General features: G+C 45.8%; 1 protein-coding gene across 1 annotated transcript in view; it reads right to left on the bottom strand.

Annotated features, from left to right (window-relative positions):
- Window positions 1–26,364, bottom strand: part of PDZRN3 (PDZ domain containing ring finger 3) — a 243,599-nt gene that overhangs the window by 4,321 nt on the left and 212,914 nt on the right. Inside the window, exons 4-8 of the mRNA XM_024747095.1 lie at window positions 22,682–22,929; window positions 19,479–19,566; window positions 3,851–3,949; window positions 2,616–2,678; window positions 266–367 (exon numbers count right to left, since the gene is read on the bottom strand). Coding sequence (XP_024602863.1) covers window positions 266–367; window positions 2,616–2,678; window positions 3,851–3,949; window positions 19,479–19,566; window positions 22,682–22,929 — 600 coding nt within the window. The remainder of the gene's footprint in view (window positions 1–265; window positions 368–2,615; window positions 2,679–3,850; window positions 3,950–19,478; window positions 19,567–22,681; window positions 22,930–26,364) is intronic.

Below are 26,364 nucleotides of genomic sequence, written 5' to 3'. Positions count from 1 at the left end.
TCCTCCTCTTTTCTTTCATTACGCTCCCTGCGTTAACGAACGTGCGGGGCCCGCGGTGTAAATGCCAGAGTGGATGTCAGCACGCTCCTTAGAAGGTCAAAACGAGAAACAGTATTGGAAGTCCGAGCAACTCAGATTACCTTTCCGGGTACGGAGTACCCTTCAAGCTCAGATTCGACAGGTGGGCAGTGTTCTGCAGGGCCAGGGACTTTGTTACTGATTTTAGAACTACAGACCCAGCTTCACGTGCCGGAAGCTGACTCACCTGGAGTTCGGGCCTTGCAATTAGCAAGGAAAAGTTCTTGTTGTCTTCGCTGGTTAGAAGAGCCACAGCCTCTTCGCGGTTCTGTACCTCTATCCCGTTAATCTAAAAAGGAAAAGGTGGAGGGGTAGACAAGTTGCATGAGTAAGTTGTGCAGAATCTTTCTGCTCTGTTGCAGGCCTGCATCCCACAGCGGGAACAGAGAGCTTCCAGGCAGCTTGAAGACAATACGCTGGTTTTCAGAAGGAAAGGCCTCGCTCAAACTGACGCAGTGTCTCTGGTCACCATGACAGCCTCCACGGGCGTAGTGCCCAGGCGGAGGCTACGTGAGCAGAAGTAGCTGGGACTCCAAAAGGCAGCCCTGAGAAAAATCACAGCGTTGTGAAGAGGGAAAACATCTAAGACACGTAATTAAATACACTCAGGCGGGAGTCTAAATGGAACATACTGAAGCGTGACTACAGCTAATTTTCAGATCCTATCGGAGAAAAAAGCAGCACTGGGGGTTGTACGTGAACGTGCTGGAATTACGCAGAGCGTTCTGCGTTCCCAGTTTCACACTTTAATGTTTTAAGGTGGGACACAAGGTCAAGCGGGAGGGAGCCTCTCACCATCACACCTGATCGCTCTCTGGCAGGATTCTGGCTTCCTGTCCCGGCACCTTCGAGCTCTGCTGGTCTGGAGGTCTCAGCTCCAGGGTACACAGCAATGGTCCCGTGGAGCTGGAAGGGGAGCCTGCCCTCTGACTGACTCTCTATGCCAGTTAAGGAACGGGCAGCAAAGGGGGTGATGGATCTCAGTCAACGAGGGGATGTGTGGTTGTCCGGGAGGCAGGGAGGGCCAGATAAGGAACTCAGTGCTTCCGTGGCCAATGGCAGATACCAGTGGAAAACTAGAGCCACTGAAAAGGCCGTTACTCCTGAGGGTTCAGCCCCATCAGGGATGACAGTCCGGGCTGAAGTCAGGGAAAGGGTAAGAATAAGCAGTGGCAAAAGGAAACGAAAATTACTCGCAGGGAGGTAGGCAGTGATACGTCTAAACACAGTGGATTCGAAATGAGAAGACAGGAACGAGCAGAGGTAGAAGCTAAGTCTTCTACCCATGAACCAGAGCCTCTCAATTTCTGTGAGATTAAAAAAGACTGTAATAGAATTTACCATGTGATCCAGCAGTGCCACCCCTGGGCATATACCCAGACAAAACTATAACGAATTCCAAAAGACACACGCACCCCAATGTTCACCGAAGCACTGTTTGTTTGCTACAACAGCCGAGACGTGGAAGCAACCTAAGAAGGCGTGGTACAGACAATGGAATATTACTCAGCCATCAAAAAGAAAGAATGAGACAATGCCTTTTCCAGCAATGTGGATGCAACGAGAGATTGTCATATCTAAGTGAAGGAAGTCAGAAAGAGAAAGACAACTACCTCATGATAGCACTCATATGTGGAACCTAAAATATGACACAAATAAACCTATTGCTGAAGCAGAAACAGACTCACGGACACAGAGGACAGACGGGTGGTTGCCAAGGGGGACGAGGGTGGGAGAGGGTTGGATTGGGAGTCTGGGATTAGCAGAGGCAAACTGGTATATATAGAGAATGGATAAACAACAAGGTCCTACACTGTGTGTAGCACAGGGAACTACACCCAATCTCCCGTGATTAAACCTTACTGGAAAATAATAGAACGTATACACACGTATAACCGCGTCACTTTACAGCTGTGACTAACGCGACACTGTAAATCAACTGTACTTCAATAAAAAATGTTATTTGTTAAAAAAATAATTAAAGCTTAAATTAAAAGACAATTAAAGGGAAAAAAAGACTGGTCTCAGTTTGACTCAAAAGAGCAACAGGTATCCTTTACAGATAAAGAAACTACTCTTAAAAGCCATGGCATATACTAGTTAAATGCTGAGTCATGGAGTTTAAAAGATGGCTCAAACTTGAAATGTTCGGTCCAAAATTAACCCATCCGAGAAAGCTCAAATGAGCATTATTTTGTTTCACAAGAACTGTGGGCCTGATCTGGCCCACTAATGTGCTGTCTGTGGCCCAAGGAGAAGGGAAAGGAAAGGAGATGAGCTGGCTCAGATGCTGCAAAGCTCTGGGGCAGCTTTCCTGCTTAGGTGGGGCAGGCGTCCTCTCTCCACTTTGTCTCACGCCTCACCACACCCTGTTGCCAGGTATTTTCCATAGCTTGTACTTCAGCCATTACCTTCTCTGGCCTCACCACACCCCTGATATTTGCGACCCCCTGTTCCTTAACTTCTGCTTTTCCACCCCAAAGCTATTAATGAGAACCAGTTTGCTCTTCAGTGATAAACAGAGGAAGCTGACCCACCTGGATGATGCGGTCTCCTTCTCGGATGCGCCCATCCTTGGCCGCGATGCTGTTAGGGTCGATCTGAAACACACAGCAGACATCTCAGCACCGAGTGGGTAACTTAAACACGCACGAAGATAAACGACGGCCCTTTCCAAAGTCTGCCTCTAACACATGGTCGTGCTCGTCCCTCTGTTTTCGTTTTGTGCCGAAATAAACAAGACTTAGGGTCATGCAGAGGGAGACGAACAGGGACTGATCTGTTTCCAAGCCCTTTCCAGGCTGTGTTCCGGGATCCTTGCACGGCAACCCTGCTACACGGCAGTGTGCTCAGACCCTGGTGACCTGAGGGGATGCAGAGGCACAGCTGACTCCCGTTGCACGCACAGGAATGAAAAGCAAAAGTGTGCTGGAGAACAGGTTAAAGGGTACCCTTCATCATGTGGGCTAGCGACCTTTACAATAATTAAAGCAACTTCATTATTTTACCAAATGTGTATATTAAAGTTTGGAAAGTAACTTTAAAAATGAAATATAATTGACACAAGTGGGATTGAGTTTGGGAGAGACACCCCCGAAATGCAGTCATGATGGGCCAACTTAAGCTTGGTGGGTAGAGTATACCCCAAGGGATAATTATTAAGCCTAGCAGACACATCCCTTGATTCATCCCATGGGGATGGATTTTATTTCCTGACAAAATGGGGTTTCTGTGCTTGCAAAGAGGGCAATGCGTGGTAAGGTATCCATCCTGAAATCACTTGCTTTGCATTGTCTCCTCTGGGAAGATAAAGATAGCTTCCGTCTATGTACTTTGAAGTTGCACTGAACTTACGTGAATTCAACTATACACACCACACCAAAAGAAAAGAGAAACAGACACAGAAATACTTTAAAAAGTGTAAATGATGCCCTCCCCCATCCCATTCAGTGAACACGAGACGGGAAATGTGAATCTGCTCTTCCCTCGGGGTTGAACACATGAAGCCACGTACACGGCTCCATTTTATGGCCGATTTGCAGGCTTCTGAAGGGTAGTTTTGTCTTATGTGCCAACATTAGGACTTAACCCCTATGTAAAGACGTAACTCCATGGAGCGCGATAAAGGGGACGAAGAAATCTGTCTGCGTCTTTCCACAGACATCTCCGTGAGCCAGCGTTAAGGCTGGTTAACACATAAAAGGCAAAAGAGAAAAAAGAGACCAACTCTCTTGCTCTTGCTATGATAGTTACAAAAACTCAGCCCCGATACCTCGCTTATATAGATCCCAATGTCATCTTCATCATCCGTCCGGTAGCATACTGTGAGGCCCAGCTTGTCCTGGCTGTTCATTCTGTAGAGATCCACTTCCTAGACAAAGAAAGGGCATTTCCCTGTGAGACCCCGGCAGGCAGTGAGGGCTGGGAGGACGTCAAATGCTTTAAAAAACATTTCGTTTAAATGATGAACTGGATTTCTTTGCATTGGATGTGGGCAGAGCGGTTAACGTACTAAACAAAAAAGTGATTGCGGGCATGGGATCAATGCCCAGGGCATTTCTGACCTTTCAGCCAATATAAAGTCATTTTGAAAATAGTTATTTTATTGATCCCCCCCAAAGAAAAATTACCCATATTTCACTCAGCGTCAAGACGTCCGGGGCCGGGCTTTTAAAAAGCATTCTTTCAATGTCTGCCACAAACAAGAATATTTCCAAACCCCAACCCCTCCAGCCATTTCAGTACAAATGTCTCCAATGTGTCTGGTGAGATTATTTCCCGTTGTGTTCTGTTAATATGCACGGTGACAGAACTTGCAAACAGACTACACATAAATTGATCCAAGGAAGGAGGGTAACGTGATAGCACGCGATTAATGCTTTCCCCAACAGCTGTGATATTTACAGTCGAGAAATTAGTTTCCGCCGCCATTACAGCAAATTAAGTAAAAGCAAAGCGAGCCCAAACGCGAGACACGAGGGCACAGGGAACGCCACTGTATTTGCCAATTAACCTGCGCTTTGGAATGAAGTCAGAACTTTGAAAACTGTTGGACCCCTGGAGGAAGTGGCGTGCTTCTCTGAAAGCGTTCATGGGCCAAGTCTCCCTTTCCGCCCATCCTGCCAACCACCCACACGAGACGCGGCAGGGCCAAGGGCTGCCTGATGATAAGTTCTCAGGCCGAGGCCCCGGTCTGGTGTTTAGTGTTAGCTGCTTGCCAACCAGCAGGAGCTCTGAGATGGGGTCGGTCTCTGGAAATATCTTCTCTCTCCCGGCTCTTCTTGGTGAGGGCACAGTTGTTTTTGTGGTCAAAGCTCAACAGTTACACAGCAGATACTTACGGAACCCTCCCCTGGGTGCCCAATACCATGGATACTTTCGAGACAGAAGAACAGGAGGTGCAAAGGCCCTGGGGCCAGGAGGGCTGAAGCCCTGTGAACGAGGAAGAGAGAGGCAGGCTGAGCATAGCCAGGCAGTGGGGCCAACGGGCCAGCGTCGGGGAGCTCGGATTTGATTTCAGCATCACGGGAAGCCCTGGAAAACTTTTAAAGTGAAGACTGCCGTGATCTGCTTGATACTTTCAGCAGGCTTTCCGGCTGATGTGTAGAGTATAGTGTGGTGCTGAAGAGCTGAGGCTCAGAAGACGGGCAGACCTGTGGGCAGATCCCAACTCTAGCTCTTTCTAGCAGCTTCATCACGGGGTTTCATGGGCTCGTTACTATATCTGAGCCTGCTTCCTCACTGGCGCGTGTCACCCTGCCGCTTGGACAGGGTGAAGAGTCACTGAGACGAGACTGCCGAGCTCTCAGCACAGTGACGGGCCCAGAGACAGTCCACGGAAAACCGCAGTACAATACGTGCAGGCAGCTTCTTGCCGCAAGTCACAGCCATCGTTTGCGGCAGCCGAGTGCGTGTATTTCCCGTGCCCCCCAATAAGATAATTTTATTTTCTGTATATTGACATGTGAATTAATTCAATGACTTCCTCATTATAGCTTTAGCAACCTGGCACGTTTCCCTTAAATGAAATCCCACTAATTTCTGATAATTTAGTTGAGCTGGATGGAAATTTCGTTTCTCGTTGTTCAGAGGTAGCACGAGTTTAACCACGAGGGCACGTTCTTTCCAGGTACTTTGGAATAACCCAGTTGCATACCGCAAATATACCAGGCCCACAGCATCCTCATGTTTCAAACGCACGCCCAAGCCTCTGTCTCAGGTTACACCTCATCTGGGTACAGGCAAAAGGGAAGACCTTCTCCGTTTCGACGCTTCCTAAGAGGCAGCATAAATCCGGGGAATTTCCTGATTACTCGATTGGCTCTACGTGCACCGCTGCAGCCCCACTGCTGCCACAGAGCCCTGGCTTCAAGGTGGAAGCCAGCTGGCTCTGGAACAAGTTCACGTGCAACCAAAGCAGAGAGAAGGGTAACTGGAGAGGCTGAAAGAAGAAAACTTAGAAAGATAATAAACATTGTGCTATGACTTTTCCCAGAATAAAAGTGATACTACAGGTTATAGTTTTCACTGAATGACTGGCCACCAAGGCGAACAGCTCTTAAGAAAGGTCAAAAGATACCAGAGCTCCACTGGGCTTCATTCTACTATGACTCAAAGTTTGCTTCAAGGTCACGGCGAGGTAGGTGCGGAAAATGAGGGCAGTGTTTAGAAATTTTATAGCACTCGGACGCTGTCATGATAGCCAAGGATAGGATTAGCAGACTTGTCTCACTGACCACGGCGTAAGACCGCGTCAGGTACTATTGAGCTGAAGTGGCAAGGGGTGAGCCACGGAGTCACTCATGGTAGAATCACGTATTGGTCAGTGACATGTTAAAACTTAAGCCAACCGGCTAACCTGGTGCCCCCGGTCTTTCACCGCCGAGAGTCTGAGAAGCACGGCTCTGTAATACACGTGTAGGATCGAGGGCTCCATTTAAGAACTCGGGGAAAGTGAAAAGTCTGGAACTGATGTCTTGGGGAAAAAACAGCATGACGTACTAGGAGTAGTCAAGTAGGAAAAAGGAAGACTCATAGGGAATGTGACAGATGAAGGTCCGACACGTAAAAAAAGATTTCATGCATTTGGCCTAGTCCCCAAACTGTGTATGGTCTGCTATCTACAATCAATAGGCTTTTCATCAAAACCTAACTTGAAAAGCACTCCCACTCTATTTTTTGTCAATATTTTGATTGACAGAAATTGGAAGAACTACTATTATAACAAGAGACAACTTTCTTAGAACAAAACAGCAGGTTGGCACGGAAGAGATCCTAAAACATTTGTTACTTTAAAGTATTTTCACCTGAATCACTGATAATTAATCAAGAACAGCATCTTACGCTCTTCCTTACTTAAACCCTTTTTCTATGCTGCCATTAACCCCACATGTGGTTCGAAAATTAGTCATAGATTCCCCATAAATGCTGTTTGGACTTATGTTACGTACAACACGTGTTGGTGAAACATGACATTTCTGCCTGGTAGAGAAGAGGTTCTGATTACCAGGTCTGTTTGCAGTCACTGATATTCTGAAAAACAATGCTTCCTCACTCTCGCCGAATGATAAACGGCCCAGCAGTGCACTGAGCCTTTAAATCCCACCGCAAGATTTCCCACGACAGGCTGTCACGGGGACACTCACATTCTCACTTTGGATGGACTTGACTTAAAAACTGCAAAGGCCAATTTGCGTCCTTGCTGCGGAAGAGAAGCCCGGGCCTGGCTGCGGCCTGAGGCATGTGCTGTGTGTCAGGGCAGTGCGTGGGAGGAGCCAACTCCAATCTGAAACACTCGCCTGAGGACGTCCAAGCCCCACGCCCCACCCCAATTCCAGCTGGCTGCCAAGCACAGCTTTAGCACTTGATCCTTTAAACCAGACTCAAGAAGGGGAGCGCAATTCTACTTTAAGGGCAGTCCTCTAGGAGCCGCTTTCTATCTTGGAAGTGGTCTGGTTCGTACTGGATAAACAGATGCTGGTAAAGCACATTTTCAGTAATAATAAAGCACAGGGGAACTTCCCTGGTGGCGCAGTGGTTACGAATGCGCCTGCCAATGCACGGGACACGGGTTCAAGCCCTGGTCTGGGAAGATCCCACGTGCCGCGGAGCAACTAAGCCCGTGAGCCACAACCACCGAAGCCCGCGCTCCTAGAGCCCGTGCTCCGCAACGAGAAGCCACCGCAATGAGAAGCCCACGCACGGCAATGAAGAGCAGCCTCCGCTCGCGGCAACTAGAGAAAGCCCGCGTGCGGCAACAAAGACCCAACGCAGCCAAAAATAAATAAATAAATAAATGTATAAAACAAGCAAACAAACAAAGCACAGGGTGTTACTCTGGGGTTTACTCTAGGTATGTAGTCGAGAATGATGTTAAGATAGCATGGGCTATAGTACTTCCTTTTGTTACCTGGATCTTCTTGGGAACTCTAAACAGAAGTTGGAAGAGTGTCACTTACAACCCGCACGAGGACAGAGACAAGACAGTGGAGTGGAAGGATGTCAGCTCACGGCTTCCTACGAAAAACAAATCACAACTAACTGCTCAACAACCATGGACCAAAAAACCCCTGGAAGCTACCAAAAAGAGATATACTACATCCAAAGACAAAGAAGCACAACAAGATGGTAGGAGGGGGTGCAACTGCTATAAAATCAAATCCCATACCCACCGGGGGCGGGGGGCGACTCACAAGCTGGAAAATAATCACACCACAGAAGTTCTCCCACAGGAGTGAAAATTCTGAGTCCTACATCAGGCTCCTCAGCCTGGGGGTCTGGTTACAAGAGGAAGGAGCCCTCAGAGAGTCTGGCAGGGTTTGATTGCAGGAATTCCACAGGACAGTAGGAAACGGAAAGTCCACTCTTGGAGGGCACACACAGGGTCCTGTGCGTACTAGGAGCAAGGGAAAAAAGCAGTGACTTCATAAGACTCTGGGCAAGACCTACCTGCTAGTATTGGAGGGTCTCCTGCAGAGACGGGCATTGGCTGTGGCTCACTGAGGGTACAAAGACACTGGTGGCGGCAGTTCTGAGGAGTACTCATTGGCGTGAGCCCTCCTGGAGGCTGCCATTTTCTTACCAAGTCCTGGCCCTACCCAACAGCCTGCAGGCTCCAGTGCTGGGATGCCTCAGGCTAAACAACCAGCAGGGCAGGAACACAGCCCCACCCATCAGCAGACAGCCTGCATAAAGTCTTCCTGAGCCTACAGCCCTCTAGGCACACCCCTTGGCATGGCCATAGCTACCCGCCAGAAGGACAAGACCCAGTTCCACGCACCAGTGGGCAGGAACCACTGCCTCCCACTGGGAAGCCTGCACAAGCCTCTCAGACAGCCTCCTCCCCCAGGGGGCAGACAGCAGAAGCAAGAAAAACTACAACCCTGCAGCCTGGAACGGAAACCGCAATCACAGAAAGTTAGACAAAATGAGATGGCAGAGGAATATGTCCCTAGACAAAATGAGATGGCAGAGGAATATGTCCCATATGAAGGAACAAGATAAAACCCCAGAAGAACAACCTAGTGAAGTGGAGATAGGCAATCTACCCGAAGAAGAATTTAGAGTAACGATAGTACAGATGATCCAAGATCTCAGAAAAAGAATGGAGGCACAGATCAAGAAGATGCAAGAAATGTTTAACAAAGACCTTGAAGAACTACAGAACAAACAAACCGAGATGAACAATACAGTAACTGAAATGAAAAATACACTAGAAGGAACAAATAGCATAATAACTGATGCAGAAGAATGGATAGGTGAACTGGAAGACAGAATGATGGAAATCACTGCCACGGAACAGAAGGAAAAAGAACGAAAAGAAATGACGACAGTCTCAGAGACCTCTGGGACAACAATGAACACACCAACATTCACATTACAGGGGTCCTGGAAGGAGGAGAGAGAAAGGACCTGAGGAAATACTGGAAGCATTAATAGCTGAAAACTTCCCTAACATGGGAAAGGAAATAGTCACCCAAGTCCAGGAAGTGCAGTCACCCAAGTCCAGGCAGGATAAACCCAAGGAGGAAAACACCGAGACACACAGCAATCAAACTGACAAAAATTAAAGACATAGAAAAAGATATTAAAAGCGACAAGGGAAAAGCAACAAATAACACACGAGGGAATTCCCATAACGGTATCAGCTGATTTCTCAGCAGAAATTCTGCAGGCCAGAAGGGAGTGGCACAATATATTTAAAGTGATGAAAGGGAAGACCTGACAACCAAGAATATTCTACCCATCAAGGCTCTCATTCAGATTTGATGGAGAAATCAAAAGCTTTACAGACAAGCAAAAGCTAAGAGAATTCAGCACCACCAGACCAGCTTTACAACAAATGCTAAAGCAACTTCTCTCGGTAGAAAAGGAAAGGCTACAACTAGAAACAAAATTATGAATAGAAAAGCTCTTCGGTAAAGGCAAACATACAGTAAACGTAGGAAATCATCCACACACAAATATGATATCAAAACCAGCAATGGTAAGAAGAGGAGAGCACAAATGCAGGAGATTGGAAATGCATTTGAAATGAAAAGACCAGCAATGTAAAGCAATTTTATATGACACAGACGTAGAAAATGGACATATGGATACCGGTGGGGAGAAGAGGGGGTGGGATGAATTGGGAGAATGTGATTTATATATATATATATATATACTGCTGTATCAAAACCTCATGGAGGGCTTCCCTGGTGGCGCAAGTGGTTGGGAGTCCGCCTGCCGATGCAGGGGACATGGGTTCATGTCCCGGTCCGGGAAGATCCCACATGCTGCGGAGCGGCTGGCCCCGTGAGCCATGGCCGCTGAGCCTGCGCGTCCGGAGCCTGTGCTCCGCAATGGGAGAGGCCACAGCAGTGAGAGGCCTGCGTACAGCAAAAAAAAAAAAAACCTCATGGAAACTGCAAACTGAAAATCTACAATAGACACACACACACAAAAGACAAAGGAATCCAAACACAACACTAACGTTAGTCATCCAATCACAAGAGAAGAAAAGAGGAAGGGAAGAAAAAAGACTCACAAAAACAAGTCCAAAACAGTTAACAAAATGGCAATAGGAACATACATATCGATAATTACTTTAAACATAAATGGATTAAGTGCTCCAACCAAAAGACACAGGCTCACTGAATGGATATAAAAACAAGACCTGGATATATTGCTATCTATAAGACACCCACTTCAGATCGAGGGACAGGTACAGACTGAAAGTGAGGGGATGCTAAAAGGTATTCCGTGCAAATGGAAATCCAAAGAAAGCTGGAGTAGCAATACTCATATCAGACAAAATAGACTTAAAATAAAGACCGTTACAAGAGACAAAGAAGGATACGACACAATGATCAAGGGATCAATCCAAAAAGAAGATATAACAATTGTAACTATATATATGCACCCAACATAGGAGCACCTCAATATATAAGGGAAATTGTAACAGCCATAAAAGGAGAAATCGGAAGTAACACAATCACAGTGGGGGACTTTAACACCCCACTTTCACCAATGGACAGATCATCCAGACACAAAATCAATCAGGAAACACAGGCCTTACATGACACATCAGACCGGGTGGACTTAACTGATATTTACAGAGCATTCCATCCAAAAGCAGCAGAATGCACATTCTTCACAAGTGCCCATGGAACATTTTCCAGGACTGATCACATGCTGGGCCAACAAAGCGAGCCTCAGTACATTTAAGAAAACTGAAATCATCATCAAGCACCTTTTCCGATGACAACACTATGAGACTAGAAATCAACTACAAGAAAAAAAACTGTGGAACACTAAACACGTGGAGGCTAAACAACAATATGCTACTCCACAACCACTGGATCCCTAAAGAGATCAAAGAGGAAATCAAAAAATACCTGGAGACAAATGAAAATGAAAGCACAATGATCCAAAACCTATGGGATGCAGAAAAAGCAATTCTGAGAGTGTACTTTATAGCAATACAATCTCACCTCAGCAAACAAGAAGGATCTCAAATAAACAACCTAAGCTCACACCTAAAGCAACTAGAGAAAGAAGAACAAACAGGACCCAAAGTTCGTAGAAGGAAAGATATCATACAGATCAGAGCAGAAATAAATGAAATAGAGATGAAGAAAACAATAGCAAAGATCAATGAAACTAAAAGCCGGTTCTTTAAAAAGACAAACAAAATGGATAAACTTCTAGCCAGACTCATCAAGAAAAAAAAACAGAGGGCTCAGATCAATAAAATTACAAATGAAAAAGAAGTTACAACTGACACCCACCACAGAAATACAAAGGATCATCAGAGACTGCTACAAGCAACCATATGCCAATAAAATGGACAACTTGGAAAAAAATGGACAAATTCTTAGGAAGGTACAACCTTCTAAGACTGAACTAGGAAGAAATGGAAAACATGAACAGACTAATCACACAAGTAGTGAAATTGGAACTGTGATTAAAAATCTTCCCAACAAACAGAAGTCCAGGACCAGATGGCTTCAGAGGCAAAGTCTCTCAAATATTTAGAGAAGACTTAACAGCTACCCTGCTGAAACTGTTCCAAAAACGTGCAGAGGAAGGAACACTCCCAAACCCACTCTATGAGGCCACCATCACTCTGATACCAAAACCAGACAAAGATACCACACACAAAAAAAGAAAATTTCAGGCCAATATCACAGATGAACCCAGGTGCAAAAATCCTCAACAAAATATTAGCAATCCCCATCCACCAAAACATTAAAAGGATCATACACCATGAGCAAGTGGGATTTATCCCAGGGACGCAAGGATTCTTCAATATCCACAAATCAATCGGTGTGATACACCACATCAACAAACTGAAGAATATAAACCACACGATCATCTCAAGCAATGCAGAAAAAGCTTTTGACAAAGTTCAATACCCACTTACGATAAAAACTCTCCAGAAAGTGGACACAGAGGAAACATACCTCAACATAATAAAGGCCGTATATGACAAACCCACAGCAAACATCATTCTCAGTGGTGGAAAACTGAAAGCATTTCCTCTAAGATCAGGAACAAGACAAGGATGTCCACTCTCGCCACTTTTGTTCAGCATAGTTTCGGAAGTCCTAGCCATGGCAGTCAGAGAAGAAAAGGAAATAAAAGGAATCCAAATTGGAAAAGAAGAAGTAAAACTGACACTGTTTGCAGATGACATGACACTATACATACGACATCCTAAAGTTGCCACCAGAAAACCACTAGAGCTCATTAATGAGTTTGGTAAAATTGCAGGATACAAAATTAATACACAGCAATCTGTTGCGTTTCTATACACTGACAATGAAAGATCAGAAAGACTAATTAAAGAAACAATCCCATTTACCATCGCATCAAAAAGAATAAACTACCTAGGAAGAAACCTACCTAAGGAGGCAAAAGACCTGTACACTGGAAACTATGTCACCGATGAAAGAAATCGAAGATGACACACAGATGGAAAGATATAGCATGTTCTTGGATTGGAAGAGTCAATATTGTGAAAATGACTATACCACCCAAGGCAATCTACAGATTCAATGCAATCCCTGTCAAACTACCAAAGGCACTTTTCACAGAACTAGAACAAAAAATCCTAAAATTTGTATGGAGGCACAAAAAACCCTGAATAGCCAAAGAAATCTTGAGAAAGAAAACTGGAGCTGGAGGAACCAGGCTCCCTGACTTCAGACTATACTTCAAAGCTACAGTCATCAAAACAGGATGGTACTGGCACAAAAACAGAAATCTAGCTCAATGGAACAGGATAGAGAGCCCAGAGATAAACCCACGCACCTATGGTCAATAATTGTGTGACAAAGGAGGCAAGACTATACACTGGAGAAAAGACAATCTCTTCAATAAACGGTGCTGGTGAAACTGGACAGCTACATGTAAAAGAATTAGAACACTCTCCAACACCATACTCAAAATGGATTAAAGACCTAAATGTAAGACCAGATACTATAAACTCTTAGAGGAAAACATAGACAGAACACTCTTTGCCATAAACTGCAGCAAGATCCTTTTTGATCTGTCTCCTCGAGTAATGGAAATAAAAACACAAATAAGCAAATGGGACCTAATTAAGCTCAGAAGCTTTTGCACATCAAAGGAAACCATAAACAAAACGAAAAGACAACCCACAGAATGGGAAAAAATATCTGCAAACGATGCGACTGACAAGGCGTTAATCTCCAAAATTTACAAACAGCTCATGTGACTCAATATCAAAAAAAACAAGCAACCGAATCAAAAAATGGGCAGAAGACCTAAATAGACGTTTCTCCAAAGGAGACATACAGATGGCCAAGAGGCACATGAAAAGATGCTCAACATCACTAATTAGAGAAATGCAATCAAAACTACAATGAGATGTTACCTCACACCAGTCCGAATGGCCATCATCAAAAAGCCTAAGAGCAGTGAATGCTGGAGAGGGTGTGGAGAAAAGGGAACCCTCCTACACTGTTGGTGGTAATGTAAATTGGTGCAGCCCCTATGGAGAACAGGATGGAGGTTCCTTAAAAAACTAAAAAGAGAGCTACCGTATGATCCAGCAATCCCACTCCTGGGCATATATCCAGAGAATAACATGGTTCAAAAAGATACATGCACCCCAGTGTTCACTGCACGGCTGTTTACAATAGCTAAGACACGGAAGCAACCTAAATGTCCATCGACAGATCAATGGATAAAGAAGGTGCAGTACATATACACAATGGAATATCACTCAGCCGTTAAAAAGAATGAAATAATGCCATTTGCAGCAATGTGGATGGACCTGGAGATTATCATACTAAGTGATGTAAGTCAGACGGAGAAAGACAAATATCATATGCAGAATCTAAAAAGAATGATACAAATGAACTTCTTTACAAAACAGAAACCGCCTCACAGATTTAGAGAGTGAACTTACGGTTACCGGGGGAAGACGTGCGGGGGAGGGATAGAGTGGGAGTCTGGGATTGACACGTATCCACTGCTATATTTAAAACAGATAACCAACAAGGAGCTACTGTATAGCACAGAGAACGTGGCTCAGTATTCTGTAATTACCTAAATGGGAAAAGAATTTGAAAAAGAATAGACACATGTATCTGTATAACTGAATCCCTTTGTTGTGTCTACCTGAAACTAATACAACATTGTTAATCGACTGTACTATAATATAAAATAAAAACTTTTTTAAATTAAAAAAAGATTTTAAAGTAGAAAAAATTAAATTCAGAAAAGTGCAAAGAAGGGAATGATTATTTATATTCTAATCACCCAGAATTAAACATGGTTAATCTCTTGACAGGAAAAAAGAAAAAAACAAGACAAACCAAAAAAAAACACCAAAAAAACCCCACTATGACTTAGTTGTGGTCACTGCATTTCCAGGGGGTGGTTGCACATCATAGAGAAGAGCCTGGTTGCTAATAGTTAAGCAAAGAGTGAACCATAAGAGGTTTTCAGAAGCTCTGGAAATACAACACTGTTAAGAGCCGATACCGTCTTGGGATCTGTATAGATTTAGGTTTTACCTTGGCTGCTCATAAAGAAGATTAATTACAGTAACGCAGTAGTTTGAATTGTGCATTAAAAGCAGCGTCTAGCCTTATATACCGTGCATGGTAGGCGCTCAATAAAACTGAATTCGCTTTTGAGATTCCAAGGCAGACTAAAGATCCAAATGGAAAATAAACTTGGCTCTGCCATTAGCAAGCCAGGCTGCCCTAGGAAAGTCACTTCACTTCTCTGAAACTTCTCGGCTCTTCTACCGTCTTATCCCCAGAGACGATATCTTGGGGCTCGGTGGAAACTGCTGTTCCTCCAACTTACTGAGTGGTTAGTAAATTCTCAACATTTCCTTCTCACTCCAAGCTAGACGCAGAACCTTCCACAATTGAGTACATCATGGAAAGCACAGAGGGCATCAATACATATCTGTCTGTGATGATGGAGATAAGATGGCAAAGAAGACCATTAATCAAACTCGTATGAATAATGGATTACCATTATCTGGATTACACCTCCCCCACCACTGGTGTCCTGTTGCTTACCGGTCTAGATGGACGGCTGGATAAAAATGAACAGCTAAGCCTGACATTTTAGATGAAATTGAAACGATAGCTCAACTGAGTAAAGTACGGGGGCCATTCCACCTTGGTTGATTCAAGCTTTCTGTTTCAACGACAGCCACTTTAATCAGAGGGCGTCCCAGAGACTAATTTCGATGGCTTTTGCACCTCTAGGAAGACTGGTTACTGAAGCATAACTCTAAGACCTTATCGATCCAGAACTGCTTGTTCATATTTCTTGAAATCATCTCCACACTTTATGCGTGGCACTGTCGGGGACGTAGAGATGTCTCTAGGAAGACTGCACTTGCCTTCAAGGTCCTGACATGTGAGATTGGGTCACAAGGCATTTATTCCTTTATTCGACAGATGTTTCTTGGGTGCCTACCCCCCTGCCAGGCGCTGTCTGAGCACAAGGAGTCTAAGTAGGAAATGGCCCTACTGGGGGAGGGGTGCTTTAGCCAGAGCCGTACGGAAGCTTCGCTGGAGATGAGCCACACTGAGCCGGGCCAGGATCTGGGGGCATAAAATAAGAGCAGGGGGCAGGGCAGGTTCTGACTGCAGGTGGCAGGAGAAAGAATGGTCAAGTGCTGAGGAAATCGGGAGGGTGGTGAGGAAGCTGACTCCGTGAGGGTAGGGCCGACCAGGGAAGGTTCCCCGGAGGAGCCCTGGTGCTATGCCTTAAAGGCTAAAGAAAAGAGCAGAGGTTGGCCGGGACAGCCTGCATTACCTCCAGGACGGTCTCGCTTCCCTTGAGATCTTATGACCTTACACTATGCAACCAGGTTGGGAGATCATTTTAGTCTCCCTGGTGAGAGCATAGCTTTCTTCTCCTTTCTGGTTTCAAAATGACATCATCAAGACACAGCACAGGTGACGGCAGCTTCACAGCCCGGCTAGGATGCTACAGAGGAATCAACTGGGAAATTAAAACAATAGACGAAGGAAAAAGAAAAGCCTTCTTCAGACGTCTATTTTTCCGTCTTAATTACCTACAGCAAGATCCAGAGCAGGTGTTCAGTACCTGAAAATTTACGGGTAATTATTTGGCGGCTCAACCCTTGGGTATACTGGGGTGTAATCCTCTTATGCTACGCAGTTTCACGATAACCGGGATTTGACACTTACCTAAATAGGATCGTTTTGTGTGCTTTAAAAGAGAGAACATCTGTTTTTCTCTGTGCATTCTCTTCCATAATATCCCCAAACACTCATATATTTTCCTCCTATATAACATCCATGGAACGGGTTACTTTTCGAAAGGGGCAGATGTTGATCTACTTCAACTTAACACGAGGAGCGGTGGTGGGCTGAGGTTGGCCCCCTTACTCACAGCAAGCCTGGGTGGGGGGACCCAACAGGCTGATGGGACCTAGCAGGGACACACTGTTGACGGCTCTAAGAAATCTCGCGAGGAAGCGGCGATGACGGTACACGCCGTTCCCCCAGAAAACTGGGTCTGCTTTAGGAATGCCAGCTCTTGGCCGTGCTGCTGTTCATTAACCTTCTCGAACTGACCGGGTGACGTTCCAAAGACACGCCCCTGCAACAGAGCCTTCCTGGAAGTATACACACTGTCCTCTCCTGGAGATTCCCTCCTGGGGAGGGGCCACGGAGAGAACCTACCTGAATCTTGACCTCAGAACTCGGGACGCGCCGCTCATCCAAAACCACCGGGTTCACTTAGTTAACAGAAATAACCTGGTGACATCCAAGCGGCTCTAAACGAAAGTCCAAACGTAAAAGCAGCCTTCCTGCCTGTTATGGACTCATGGTACTTCGTGATAACTCCTCAAAGGAGCTGTAGATGGAGAATGGCCACAGTTTGGTTTTCTCGACGAAAAGCTCACGTCTAAGCTAATGGCTGATGACCCAAAGGGACTATGGCCTCCCGAAGGGCAGGCAGGGTGATGACTTGCTGATTTTGCCTTTCTAGCACCAAAAAGGATAGTCAGTGTAACAGATGCTCAGTAAACGCAGGCGAGCAGAAATGAATGTAAGCGTGCACGTAGACTCTCTTTGTGCTTTCTATTTAACAACAGGAAGAAGTCTGAGCAGCGTCTTGAATGTCCGTGAGGGGCTTAGTCATCTCAGTCCATGGGACTTCACTCTGCCCGGTGGTGTGGGTGGTATTCGAGGCTCGGAGGCACAGCTTCCCACCACAGTGAAGGAAAAACACAAAGCCTCGATCGTGTGACTCAGGACGAGGGCAAACGGAAGCCTGGGCTTCTCTGCCTGTGCCTGGGGCCTCCAGGTCAAGGCCCCTGGGACTTGTGCACCGAAACACCCGGGGATCTTGGTAAAATGCAGCTTCTGACTCTGTACGTCTGAGGGCCCAGATTCTGTATTTCTCACAATCCCCCACATGCCACTGTCCCAGTCTTTGCGCCACACTTTGAATAACAAGGCTCTAGGGAGGCGTTTCAGAGTGGCCTCCTCCCACCAAAAGCAAGATGCTCTCATAGTTCACGTGGAGAAAGTTACTTCCTTTAGTAAGAAAGCCTCAGTTTGGGCTAGTCTTACCACTTCTGTGATACTAGCCCATCTCCTTAGAGAGAAAGGCAGCAGGAGGCAGTGGAGAGAAAGGGCCCCAGGCAGCCAGCCCTGGGCGGGTACCAGTGACAAGCACCAGGATTTAGTAACACTGCCTCGTGTCCGCTGTATTTATTGGACGGCACCTTCTATGCATGTCAAGGGATGCTGATTTTCTGACTGAGCTACTGATACAGCATTTCCTTTAAAATTCTCCTTCGTTTACAACCCAATCCAAAAATGGGCAGAAGACCTAAACAGACATTTCTCCAAAGAAGACATACAGATGGCCAAGAGGCACATGAAAAGATGCTCAACATCACTAATTATCAGAGAAATGCAAATCAAAGTGACAATGAGGTATCACCTCACAGCGGTTAGAATGGGCATCATCAGAAAATCTACAAACAAATGCCGGAGACGGTGTGGAGAAAAGGGAATCCGACTACTGGGCATATACCCAGAAAAACCCATAATTCAAAAGACACATGCACCCCAATGTTCACTGCTGCACTATTTACAATAGCCAGGTCAAGGAAGCAACCTAAATATCGACAGACGAATGGATAAAGAAGATGTGGTACATATATATACAGTGGTGGTGAGGGGATGAATTGGGAGATTGGGATTGACATATATACACTAATATGTATGAAACAGATAACTAATAAGAACCCGCTGTATCAAAAAAAAATAAAATAAAATTCAAAAAAGAAAAAAAATTTTACCTTAGTTTAAGGGAGTTGTATTAAGTTAAAGGGAAAGAGAAAGCAAACAGTGGTTCTGGTGTATCAGATATAAGAAAACAACTGTAAGGCAGAGTGGGCCACACGCGGCAGATATTGTGGCAGCTCAGTGACCCTCCAGATATCACATGCAAACTCTTAGAGACGGGAGCACTTTTCCAGGGAGAGACCACAGCTTCCATCAGATTCTCAAAGGTGTTAGAAAGTAAGACGGAACTAAAGAACCCATTGCTATAAAGTTAACGAAATATCAAAGATTTACAAAGTCGACATCCTACTCCAAAAATCTAGCTCCTGAGATATTTGATAGCTTTTTAAAGACCTCTGCTTTGTCACAATGATCATCAAAAAGCAGTGTTGTCCTATAAAGGTTATTAAATAGCCCTTCTTCTTGCAAAGCAGTGTTCCAGGGAGGCCTCGACCCACGGAACGTGGTTCTTCTAAAAGAAATCCACGAGAGGCGGACATTCCATGAGCATCCGTCATCTCAATGCATGCTGACAGAGACGTATTAGCCTTCACAGCGACTATTGAGATGAGCCAGGGACGTGCTTCTTACCTCCAGCTCCAGCTCCTCTCTCTCCATCTCCTGATGGATGCCTTCAATGTAGTCGTTTGGATTGTAGTATTCATGGGCCGAGGGATGCCTGAAAAAGGATGAAAGATCGCTAAGGCCCTGCTGCAGTTCTAAGTATCTGTTCCCATCACCCCATCACAAGGCCCATCAGTGCCACAGGGGCTGTTCTCAGAGGCTGAGGTTCTCACTCAGTTCACTTCTCTCTGGTTGCGTTTCCCGGCACAGTCAGGACCTCCCTCACGATATTTCCACCATCTTCTCCAAAGCCCATTTCCTCCACAAGAAGGAGTTTAGATGCAGGTTGAGGGCGAGGGATGGAGTGGGAGATTGGGGTAAACACACGTAAGCTAGTATACAGAGAATGGGTCAACAACAAGGTCCCACTCTATACAGCACAGGGAACTATATTCAATATCCTATGATTAAACCATAATGGAAAAGAATATAAAAAAGAATGTATATCTATATGCATAATGAATCACTGCTGTACAGCAGAAATTAACACAACATTGTAAATCAACTATACTGCCATAAAAAAACTTGTTAAAGAAAAAAGATGCTCGGTGAGAGAGGGACTGGCTTTGTGGCTTGCAGTGATCATTGCCTGGCCCACGAGTCATGTGAGTCAACGTGACCAATTTCTAACTCAGTCTCTAGGTGGGAGACAAACTCTTATTTACTGCTCATGGCTTCATTCTTAGATTTTATCTCTGGGGAGAAAAAAGCTTCACTTCAGGCAACACCTAGAGACATGTGCCAGCCTCTGAGATAGGTTCAAAGGGCTGTGAAACTGAAACTGCTATGCTGTCATCTAGGACGGTCTCTTTTCAAACCTTTTTGATTGTCTCGCAATGAGAAATACATTTGACATCACCCGGTATACATGTGTACGTATGCAGAACACGTGCATACATGCACACATATAATGCATGTGTGTATATATGCAGACCCGCATAGGTACACACCCCTAGGAGAACGGAAGCTTGCATTTCTCTAGGTTAACGTGTGTACAGCACAATTCACAGAGCCCACCACCTCTTTGGAAACACCACTAATGGAACCTCTAGGACCAAAGGCAGCGGGAATTACAACATGCTCAGTCAGGTCTGTGGCTCTGAAAGGTGTCAGATGCGGATGGAGAGCTTCAGCCTGATTGTTGGCTGGGGACCCAAACCTCCGCCTTCTCAAAGGTCAACAGAGCAATCAGTGGGCTCTGGTCTTCTCACCCAGGCACTTAGTTTTGAAACAACAGACCAGACATGAGCGGTCATTCAAACGAGGGCTGGCTTTCAATTTTCTGCACCCATCAGGCAAATACGCTGCCTGCACTTAAGGGGCTGTTGGTACTGAGGACCCTGCTGGAAGGCCTGGGCTTTCAAGCGTCAAGGTAACCGCCCCCCCCCGCCCCCCCATCCAGCCCTGATGCACACTCCTGCTGTCCTCTGACCTCGCAGCCAGAACCAGGAGAGCACTGACCTCTGCACTCTTCTGACATTTCTCAAATTGCCCCTTGGGGGAAGAGTCATGTCACGTTAACTAGACTTAAGAGGAAATTAAGGGCTTAGCTTCTAAAAAGCCTGTCACTGTGACGGCTCAACATCGAGAGTCAGGGGTAGCCTTAAAGGCCTCATCAATATGAAAGGCAGTTTGGGTCTTCAACGTCAAACAACTGATTTGAATGACTGTAGTCAGTGAATCATCCAGTTGTTTCCTAGCAACTGGCATGCTATGGAGTACTGTGGTTAAGATCTGGACGTTGAGGTGGGACAGACCTGCCTTTCCATCCAGCTGCCAACTTTCATGGAGTACCACTGCTGACTCTGCAGTTCCTCGCCGCACAGAAGGGGCAGTCATGAGAAATGGGTGAGGTGACAGTTCTCTGCATACTGCCTTGTGCACTCTGAGTATCAGACGGGATCGGGGGCGGCGGGGTACCTCCTCCTCTACCTTTACACGCTGCCCGCCGCCCAATTCACCTTGTCACGCCTGGGGAATTAGCCCTGGGTTCTGATGACAGCTAACCGTCAGAACCACGGGATGAGAGGCCAGCCTCTGTCTGGAATCTAGTAGAACAACAGGAAACGTGTGCTCACTCCAGCTACTGAGTTACTGATAGGAATCCAACAGGTATCGCTCAGGGGATCTCCCTAGGAGAGGTGGAGATGCCCTTTGAAATAAGGCATCAAGGCAATGATCCGAACCAGCAGCAAGATGGGAGGAGGGACTCTTAACATCAACCAGAGAGGCTAAGAAGGGGCAGTGGACACCTTGTCCAGAGATGTGCAAAACCACATCCGAAAAGCCACCTTAAAATGGACATCTTTTAAGCCACTTGTCCACCTGAGAAAATGTCTTGCTCTTCATTTTTGTCCCTATATATTTTACATCAATCACTCAATTACCAGCGATCGCCACTATCGTTTAGCCAGCACTTACCGTATGCCACGCTGAGAACCTGCCACGCATTAGTTCATTTAATCCTTCAACAATCCTACGAGATGGGTACTATGATTATCATCCCATTTTAATAGAAGGAAAATAAGGCCCAGGGAAATAAACTACCCAAGTTACACAGCTAGAGATTAGGCTTTGTCCAACTCGGAGCCTCTGAACCACCTGATATCTCTGGCAGTAAGTAAGGTAAGAGGAGAGTCGTGTGTAAAGTAATTTACGTGATGCATTGGATCACAGCTGTTATTTAATCGGTAACTGCAGTGCTTATATGAGGCATGTGTGAATTTACTCCACGGATCCAGGTTTGAAATGAGACCCAAGAAAGCAGAAGGCACAACCTCCTGGGCTCTCTTTACACTCACAACTTGCTTTGTTGTCTCTTTAAAACAACCATCAGCATTCCCTCTAGTGAGAACTACCAAACCTTGCCACTGCCATTTGCGGTGATTAAATTTTATTCGGAAACAACTTTTATGACATTTGTAAGTCATTTTGTTCTTCGAATATAATTTGAATAACTCCGCTCCAGGGTTATAACAAAGTAATTAAGATGTCGGAGTGGTTTTGAGCAGGATTCAATTTATTGCCTATATAAACAATAAAGTGAAACGTGGGCAACTTGGGGGAAAACTGTTAAGATGTATTCATTTTTTTTCACCACACGGAAGGGAAGAAACCAACTTCTCTGTACCACACTTAACACGTCTAAGATTCATCACCATGTGACTTACTCCTCGGGCAAGAGATAGGGATCCAGCACAGGTGGGGTGGGCGAGGACATCTTGGTAAGAGCCATGATGTGCTCAAAGGTGATGTCCGTTTGGGTTCCCGTGTCCACCGTCTGTGACTCTGACGGAGGCGTGAACATTTTGGTCCGTGGCGTTCGCCTCAACACCTGGACCACGATGGGCTCCTTAGCTGTCTTGAAGGCTTCCACAGCCTGGTCATGAGTTGCTCTGGATAAGTCTTTGCCGTTAACCTGTGGGAAAACAGTAGAGGGGGAGAGGATTATAATTAAGCAGAAGCCGGAAAGACGGTTTTCGTGTGTAAGCAGCTAAAAGGAAAACGTGCGGGTGTCCGAGGACTTCACTGCTGTGTTTCAGGTTTCCCCAGGAATGCCTGGTGGGAAGGGGGTACGTTTGGAGGTGTGCAGATCGGGCATGAAATAATAAATCTCACGGCGGGGAAGGCGTGGCTTCCCACTGGAGTGTCTTTAACACAATTTCATCCCCTTCTCATCTTGCCTGGGAGAGAAAAGAGCAGCCTCAGGCTCAAAGCCTTTATCGGGCCATACTAGCTAACTGGAAATTAATCATATTGTTCTGTTTTAATGGTGTGTATTTTCCCAGTTCCTGTCAGGTGAGATTAGTTTCCCTTTCATGGGAGCGATATGACATTTCCTTCTTAAATGAATGCCTTTGCTTTTCCTTAAAAAGTCAATGAGAATATTAAGTAAGTGATAATACAGGTCACAGGTAGATATGGCAAGTATCAAGGAGGAACTCAAATGACCTGACATTTTGGCCCATGTTCGGGAAACAGCAGCTAGCTTAACTGCTGTGTTGTTTCCCACTGTGCACACAGTCCTTTGCTACTGCTGCAACCTCAATGTCTACACTTACCGAGTGCCCACTGTCTACCACGTGACTTAAATGAAGACGCCTCTTAACATGTCCGTCATCACAGTCATGGGAAGCCGGCAAGACCAGAAGTACGTGCATCCCTCTCCCCTTATAGCCACAAATAAACTGCGTACGATGACCTTGCGAGTGACTGATGGGTCAGAACTTCGGACGCTGCATCCAGGATTCTTTCCAACGACAGAATCTGAACTAACTGAACACGGCTGTCTTTAGAACAGCTTACACGAGAGGAAATAGAAGCCAGAACCTTATGTCTAGAAAATGAAGTTATTCCAAGCAACATGGAAGCTCAACTATTTACCCTCCCCGTCCCATTCCCCACAGCAAAGGACTACGACATTGTGTTCCGATAGCTAGGGATGTCTAATGATTGCGCTCACATGACAGTTATCAGGCTCTGAAATATTCTGATACCATCCCCCAAGTGGTATGTATACTGCTTAAAGGCAAATAGAAAATGATGGTATAGGAAACATATTCTGCAGAATATATGTTTGTAGAAGTTCCCTGGCTTCTCACGTCTTCTCTGCACCACTGACAAACTCATGTCATTTATCTGTAAATGCCAAAACCAACACCGAACCTTTTCTAGTCTGGCAGCTACATGCCCCACCTTAGCATCGTGTACTTCAAAGCACACTGACGATTAGGTCTGTCCCGAGGTAGAGCACTTCGGTTTCTCTTTGCCAAGCAGAACATGAATACCGATTATGCAGCAGTTTTTCTGGTTTTTTTTTTTTTTTCCCTAAGCCCTTTCACTCTGGCCCTACAGGGACAAGAACTCTAGGTTGGAGTGCCTTGCAAACAACTGCTGGGTTGAGGAAGAGATGTCGGATTCTTTGCTTGTAATGAAGCCCAAATGAATCGCCAGTGGAGATTATTAATGCTTTGGATTCAGTCCACTTAAGTAATTTACTATCCTCATGAGGGAGTCAAACAGAGCAGCAACTGTGGGCTGCAAAACGACTCAGGTGCACCGGTAAATAAGTGAATGGCTGAACCATCCAGCTCTTACCATCCTCACCCTGGAGGAGTGGAAACACCAGGATTTAACACCACGGCCATCTTCGTTCCTCCTCCATGGAGGACAGAATGAAAGGACATGAAGGAATTCTTCCTAGCTTTGCAGACCAGTTGAGCACCTCGACCCCTTCCCTGCTCAGAGCCTAGAACTCTGAGGGCTTGGGGATGAGGTGAGGGCGGGGGAATGAAGCCCAAGTTGGAGTGCTGTGAAATTCGCGCCAGGGCCGAACTGTCTGAGCCGTATTTTCCATTAATGCGTGACACCGGGAGTCAAATCATCTACGAATTTATGATGCCATAGTAAATTTCTCCCTGGATTAAACGAATGCCGTAGACAGCACCCTGAGGAGATATCGGTTTGGCCAGTGCCAGCTCGCCACGCTGGGGATGGCTTGCGCTAAAGGTAGTTGTACCCACGGTGAACTCACAGTAAGACTTTTGAATGGGTCTGCAAGTTGGCCTTTGGCCAAGCAGGAATGAGCATGGGACTTTCTTCTAAGGGAGCCTTCCGACTGTGTCTTAAAAAACAACAAAAAAATCCATCCTAGGAGCCTTTACGTTTTAGCCACATAATTAGGTCTTGCAAATACCTCAGCGGAAAGGTCAGCTGCCTGATAAAAAGCGTCCCTCCTTGTTCCTCCTGCTTCCTCTCTGCTGAAAGAGCTTGGACTTTGTTTCCTTTCCACCAGATCAGAGAGCATTCCCTCTGGGGGAGACTTGAGATGTGGGTTTAATTGGCTTTAGCCCACTGTGGAGGTCTGGTTCCTTTTGCTTAGACATGGTGCCGGGTCTCTGAGGCCAGGTGAACACACTAAGGGATGCAGGGCAGAAAAATAGAGAAGTGGGGTCTCTTGATGATTATCATTGAGCAAATGAACCGACCAAGCTTAGAAGCTCTTAACCCCAAACTTCTTGTCATATTTGATAACACAGTCCTCATACCTGAGGCCCTTTTCACTTGTATTTTAACTCCCTGCAGCCCCGAACACCCCAATAGGTATAGATATTGCACAGATGTCCTGTAACGTTAGACAGGCGTGTAGTATTTGTTCCTACAGACATTCCTCTGATGTGTATGAAACAGTGGGTGAAAATGCTTTTCTGATTAGGAGTGTATTTTACTCAGCTTCTTCTTCTTTTTTTTTTTAACAGAAAAGTGATGGCAACTATTGCTTTCTTGTACAGGTGTCTAAACCAATGCGAGAACCACTAAGCAGATGCTTAAATGGTACCTACAAAAATTAAAGGATGGACTTGTCTGCATCAGTCTAATGGTACCTACAAAAATTAAAGGATGGACTTGTCTGCATCCGTCTAAGCTAAGAAGATTCTCGGGGGCAAAGAGCTGCCCTGTGTCTGGGCGCACACGATTACAAACGCAGGCAAGCTTTTCCAAATCTCTCTGACTTTGGGTATTATTAAACGGCATTGATGCAACAGCACCCGTAACATCCCTAGGGCCTAAGACGCAGAGAAAGAGGAGGGGGCGAATCCCAAGGGAGGCCAGGAACTTGGTCGGCGACTGTGAAGCGTCCTCTCATCCCCCGCCAGATCGTCACCCCCGCTCACGGCTGGGTCCCACAGAAAGGCAGTTCTGACCACTGAAGCTGAGGCAACAATTTCAGGAGCCCGGTGCCCCGTATATGTTTATCAAACACAGTTCAAATATGCCGCTCCACAAGCCAGGGGACCCGCTCCTTTCTTACGGCTCAGGGCTGCGGTGCCCAGGGGCTCAAACTGTGGAATCA

Source organism: Neophocaena asiaeorientalis, unplaced genomic scaffold, assembly GCF_003031525.2.
Source record: "Neophocaena asiaeorientalis asiaeorientalis breed wild unplaced genomic scaffold, Neophocaena_asiaeorientalis_V1.1 scaffold130, whole genome shotgun sequence".
Taxonomy (NCBI): domain Eukaryota; kingdom Metazoa; phylum Chordata; class Mammalia; order Artiodactyla; family Phocoenidae; genus Neophocaena; species Neophocaena asiaeorientalis.
This window is presented reverse-complemented; position numbering and strand designations above follow the sequence as displayed.